General features: G+C 39.4%; 1 protein-coding gene across 1 annotated transcript; it reads right to left on the reverse strand.

Annotated features, from left to right (window-relative positions):
• Nucleotides 1–1,609: 1,609 nt before the first annotated feature.
• LOC110096165 (probable glycosyltransferase 2) lies at nucleotides 1,610–3,519 on the reverse strand. Its single transcript, XM_020821958.2, has one exon. It carries the CDS (start codon nucleotides 3,205–3,207, stop codon nucleotides 1,831–1,833), a length of 1,377 nt encoding a protein of 458 aa, XP_020677617.1. The 5' UTR covers nucleotides 3,208–3,519; the 3' UTR covers nucleotides 1,610–1,830.
• Nucleotides 3,520–6,472: the final 2,953 nt, after the last annotated feature.

Genomic DNA, 6,472 nt, shown 5'->3' on the forward strand with positions numbered 1-6,472 from the left:
CTGATATGACTTCTGATTGGATATGATTTACTCTTATATCTGATTTCTGATTTCCGTACGTTCTGTTAGTTCTGATATGATGTATTTCTGTTCTATTCTGATTTGATCTGATCTGTACGATTCTGATTCTGTTCTGATTTGATATACGATTCTGTTCCGATTTCTGTTTGGATTTCTGTCTGATGTGTTTGATGTGGACTCTGAGGATTTTGATTGGAGGTTTGTTGTCTTGCTGAGCTGTTGTAGCTCATCCTTGTTTTCTGCGTGATTTTCAGGTTCTGGGAAGGGGAAAGAAGTCCAGGAGTAGAAGTTCAGAGTCTGATCTGTTATAGGTATTTTTGTCTTTTTGATTTTTGTACAGTCATGGCTTTTCTGTTCTGCTTTTCTTTCTGTCTGAAAGCCATGAGCTGTACTTATACATGATTCTTTTTAGGAAGAAGAAAAAGATAGATGATCTGTTCCGCTGCATTTGATGTTTATAGTTGCTCTGTGCGTCTGTTTTTGTCTATATGTTTGGAAGAAAGTTCTGAAACAAATTCCAAAGTCATATCCTGGAATCAGTTCAGTCAGTCTGAATGTTCAGGCCCCACGACCCGATGCGAGCGGGATCCGTCCCGATCGGGTTGGGTCGTGACATCACCCCTACAACCGCCGGCCTAAGGTCCCTCTTCTTGCTTACATCCAAACTATGCCTTCAATTGCGTAAGCTTCTTGTGCCATTGTCAGTCTCTAGTTGATGCATGCTATCGACCAACTAGACACCAACTACTTCAATAGGAGTGATTATTGCATCTGGACATCGAATGTGTCCAGAGACCAATAAAAAAATGCCACATCACTGGGCGCTCGATACCGACCGCGGTACCACTAGGTACCCTCGATACGTTGTCCGAACAGAATAATTTTTTCCTTCACAAAAGGTTGTCAGGCCACCTCTCAACCTCCTTACAAAACATCCTACTGTTATAAGACCAAACAACATCATACATAACCTATCATAGTCGCACCTATCATAGTCGCACCTCTTCATTGTTGTCTCCAACTCCCTCAAACTCAACAAGACAAAATCTTTTACACGGAGAAGAAGATCCATACCCATAAACAATCTACTACTACTTTTATAGCTATTAAGAAGCATAAAGATCATTATATGTTAGATAAATCGGGCTGGTTTTTAGTGATAAATATTTCATTAAATTTGCTTGTATAGATGACATTTCAGGCAAGTTAAATATGATAAAAAAAAAATTCAACTTCAAATAAAAATTAGATTTCTTCTAGGGATACTTCAAATTCAAACTTGAATGTGCAGAGGAAGATCAGATTCTGCATCATAACAAAAAAGTGTTTATATCATTTCTCAAGTTAGAAATCATTTCTAATTTTTTAATGAATGCTGCAATTAAATCCGGCAACCTACAAATAATACCTCGCTAGAATTAGGAAACTCAAATGACTGAAAATTTGGAAAATCAAATAAGTGACATTTCCACATGTTTAATACAAAAAAAGGAACTAAGATTTAGCTTTTTATCTTGAAATGAATGAATGCCTGCTGGAGGAATTCCACATTTAGGCAGATACTTAAAAAGTATAAAAAAACAAAAGATTGAAAAAATTAATTTCATTTCTTGTATCTCCTTTCCAAGACAATTATCCGCTTAACAGATATAGAACACGACATCAAAATGCTATCAAAAGATTAAAAAAAAGTAAAGATCAGAAACTTAAGTTACATATTCCGATCAGTCAAACTTCATATCAAATAATAGAGCCATCGAACTAACCTTCGATGGCAATTGAATTCGATCTTAACCCTGCTTAATCTGATCAGCTGCTGATTATCCTGTCCTGGACATTTATCCGCTTCTTGATATCCAAAGGAGTTACTGTCTCATTTCTGATCCTCCTAATCTTCGAACTCGACAGCCTTCTATGTGCGAAACCGTAAATTCTTAGAACTTGGTTATCTGCAAAATTGAAAGCTCTCTCCATGCTACTGATGCATCTCTCAACTGGATAATCCCCATAGCTACCGCAGGGCTTGCATCCAACAAAATGAGTGACAAAAGGCCATCTTTCGTCACCCAAACCAGGGTGGTGCTTCTCCATCATCTCCTCATACTTATCCACCAATCCCGCCCAGAATCCATGGAGGTAATAAGAATTCTCAACGTAAACTTTATTCCCCCACTTATCCTGCTGAGCAAGGAGAAGGTATATGAGCGCAGACTGGTCATCCGCCTCAAATGCCGGCCTTCCCTTCAAATTGGCAGTAAGAAGACGACCAGCCTCGTCCCTCACAGGCCCCTTCGGCCCCATTGGAGCCCAGGCATCAAGCAGATCCAGCGACCACTGGCAGTTCCGGAAGAGGAAACTCCCGGTGTTGAGCGCGATCCAGGAATGCTGTTCGAAGAGGAGATCCGGGTAGCCGTGGATTACAAGATTATATCCCGTGTATTTGCTCATGGGGATCTCGAAATCCATGTCGGTGAAGAGTGCATCGCTGTCCATCCACCAGATCCACTCCACCTCCGGATGAGAAAGCATCAAGCGGCGTAATAGGGGAAGCTTCGCCCAGTATCCGGCGAGCTCGCGGTCAAGGTGAGCCATGTTGTACACAATCTCAATTCCGTGAAGGCGGCAGTAGTCAATCTTATTCTTGGTAGCCTTAAGGAGATAATGATCACCAATCGGGTTATCACAAGGATTAGGAGGCGATCCAGTGACAAGCAATATCTTCGGCTTTCCGTCAGCGATTTGGCTGGGGAATCCCGGGTTCTGGATCTGCCACTGCTCCCGCTGCTGGTCCCAGTTTGCAATCTTAGGGCCGAGCGTGTAGCTCTTTCCGAAGACATAAGATGCGGCGTCGGAACCGGATAGAGTGACGTTGTCAGCAGTCGTAATGTTACCTGCGGCGACGACGGCTTCAGAGAACTGAGGGATGCCGTCTTCATCGGGGTCGGAATCAGAGCGAATCTCGCGGAGGATGCGCTCGATGTCTTCGACTTCCTTCTGGTTGGACTCTCCATCCACAACGGCAGCGAGATTACCTAAGCCAATTGTACCGCGTAGAACGACGATAGTGACGAGGCCGCAGAGGATCGTGATCTTGACATTATTGAAAGTCTTTTGAATCTTCCTCCGGCGAGATCCATGACTGGATCTCGTCGACGGCAGGCCCAACCTCTTTGCCTCCTGCCTCATTCAATCTCCTCCTCCTTCGCCGTATCTCTATGTCTCTCTCGTCTGCTTCTACGACAAAAGCAATGGCGGGAAAGAACGGAGGGCGGAGAGCAGTGGTAGCGGAATTCTCGATATTTGGACGGTGTGAATTGGATGTTTATACGCCGAATATAATACCGCCGCGTCGGTGGATTACAGGGAAGGATTCGGCGTTGGCATTAACATATCGGTCCAGCCGGGAACGTGGTGGGCAGATGCGATTTTATATTGTGGCGTCCATAAGGATGGCAACACATGCCAATGTAACGATTTGGCAATAACACGAAGGGCTGGGACAGTCGGATCGATGGGTCTGAAATTTTATATTGAATTTGCTAAAAATAAATTCAATGATTTTGATTTTGATTTTTTTCCGAAATGAATGGCGATAGGGGGTTTAACACTAGCAGGTGGTGGTCAACGCCCGTTTACAAGGAGTTTGAAGAGCCATGTTTGCGACAGTCACGTCTGATTAATTTAAGAGGATTAATAAGTCACAGCGCAATTATTAAAATAATTAGCAGAATATGCTGATTAAACTTCACTTAGATATCATAATCATTAAACTTATTTTTTGCCAAACATAATATCTAAAAAAAATATTTAAATTTTATTTTATATTCATCTCATAATAGATTTTAACAATTTTCAGAATATTTATGGGAATGTAAAAATGAATAAATTTAATTTAAGTTAGTGCTCTCAAATTTGAACTAATAATGAGATAATAAAACACTCAATTCTTTAACCTTGACTTTGACCACAACTTTATTATATATAATTTGTGTTGAAGCATTCATGTCAGTAAAGGTAGGATTCATTGTATTATTACCAGGATTTTAAAAATCGGACCAGATCGGTCGGTTCAACCGTTTGAACAATGAATTGGTCTGGCATTCGGTTATGTTGGATCAACGAATCGGAAATTATTTTGAAGAATCACTCCGCTAAGCACGCAAGAGAAGCAAAAAATATTGATATGTGAAAGTTGCTAGTCGAAATTGTGCCCAGTCATTACAATAGGTTTCAGACACTATAGGGACTCCGTTACCTGACATTTTGAACTAGGCAAGTAGCTCAATTTCTACTATTTTGAAAAGTAAGCTAGGTCTGTCCCTTGATAGTTGGGGATTCCAGTAGGTTTCGACTCTATTTGCTCAGGCGGAGCTCGATCATGATAACCTGGAGCATAATGAGAAGGGCTCGTGTGATCCAATGTCTGATGCTACGGCTACATCGGATGCAACCAACGATGACAAGCATACCATGTCTGAATGTAATCGCGAATAGGACCCTGGATCTAACGACAAATGGAAACTTGGAATGATTTGCACACTATTAGGGATTCATTTCACAAACTTGGAGGGTATTGAGTACATGTTAGTCACCCCGACAAGGTAAGTGCTTTTCATGGCAATGTCTCATGTATAAATGATTGCCAGGATTTTGCTTGTGTTTATGCTAATGGAATGAAGATCACAATGGCAGTGAATGAGCTCTTTCAAGCTCCAAACAGTTGTGGAAATCTCAATGGAACCTCTCACATAGGTCAATGTCGTAGTTGTTACATATGAAGAATTTCAGCAACTTATTGCAAAATTTTAACCACCGGTCCACCAACACCTAGGTTTTCCTATAGATACATTTGGAGCATTCATTGTCACATATTTGAAAGTATTGTGTAATTATTATTTAAAAAAAAATTATTACATCATATGATTCAACCCAAATCAATCCTTCAAACCGTGAACATCTCCTACTTCTAGTTCGTTGTATGATCCGATCCTTACAACCTTTATTATCAATGTATAAACATCTTGCACACGTATATATAAGATAAGTTGAGAACACGTCTTGAGAAACTCAAAAATTTTTGACATGAATATTTTGATATGAAAAAAATCATAAAGCTTAACCCTATTTAAATGATTTTTCTAACATGTTTTGTAATTTATAAACGATGTACTTCTAACTAGGGAAGACAGTGATATAATGTAGTAGGTATAAATAATAAATGTTGGCTTCCATGATGAATGTCACAAGAGTCTTATGATGTTGGAGTTATCTTCAAGAAATTATTGGTGGTATGATCTGTTGTTCTCTTTATAGTAGTAATAAACAGAAGAAAAAAATTCCAATATAAGCCTTGGTCTCTGATATATCATTAAAAAATTATATTGATCGGGCATGAATCTTGAGGCAAAGTTTAATAAGAAACTTCCAAAATTAATTTTGGGTCCATCCGAACAACCAATTTCGACAAAATTATAGTCGAACATAACATTTCAGAAAGTTGAACCCAACAACACCAAATTCGTTCAAATTGGAGCCCCAATAGGTCTAAATCAAGGACCCAAAACATGTTTAGTTAGCTTCAAAACATATGTTGGATGATCAAATGATATTCAAATATTACATGTTTATAGTCAAATCAAGTGGCTCAACTAAACAAATCAATTGTACCCAAGATCATCAAATTCTAACATCATTAAGGCACTCAAATACATAATAAACAATCCATGACCAAGGGAGTCAATATCGACCATCCATCTGAAACACTCCCATCATGCCTTTGATCTTCTCACAATTTACTAGCCATGCCACTCCCATAAAATTATAAACAGACCCCCTATTCTTTACCAAAAAAAGGATAATAAATGAGAAAGAGGGACAAAAAGAAAGAAATATGATATCTCTCTTTCCACCAAACTCCTCCTCGACCACTGGCAAACCACAAACAATCGCCAAACTTGTACTTAGCTACCATCCATCATTGGACTTCTTCTCGGCCATCGATCATCGCCAGATTAACATCCGGCCACCGACTGTCACCAAATTTTGGCCTTGCCGCTTATTGATGCTAGATTTCTGCCCAACTCTCCAAATTATTATAATTTTACCATCCTCATGTTTTGAGACTGGAAAATCCCTATAACTCATTCAAATACTAGTGGAATCTTTTCAACTGGTCCTGACCCTATGGTTTTTTCCTTTTAAGGATTTTCGACATAAAAACCCTTGTATTTTTGAGTTATATATTTGTGTGATGGATATACATACAACATTAAAACAAATAATCTTCTCACTCTATTGCAGCATATATTCTAACTCATAATAGTTTGACACAATATGTGAGAACATCAATCCCACTAGCTGAAGCACTACTTTAATGGCCAATATGCATAGTAATTATACCCTAAGATCCTCCCGCTCCAACACAAATCAGTCCAGGAATCAGTCTATGAAC

This window comes from Dendrobium catenatum, unplaced genomic scaffold, assembly GCF_001605985.2.
Source record: "Dendrobium catenatum unplaced genomic scaffold, ASM160598v2 fragScaff_scaffold_1348, whole genome shotgun sequence".
Lineage (NCBI taxonomy): Eukaryota > Viridiplantae > Streptophyta > Magnoliopsida > Asparagales > Orchidaceae > Dendrobium > Dendrobium catenatum.

Excerpts from the sequence above, each read along its gene's own strand:
- LOC110096165 (XM_020821958.2), bottom strand. The coding sequence starts at position 3,207 with ATGAGGCAGGAGGCAAAGAGGTTGGGCCTGCCGTCGACGAGATCCAGT.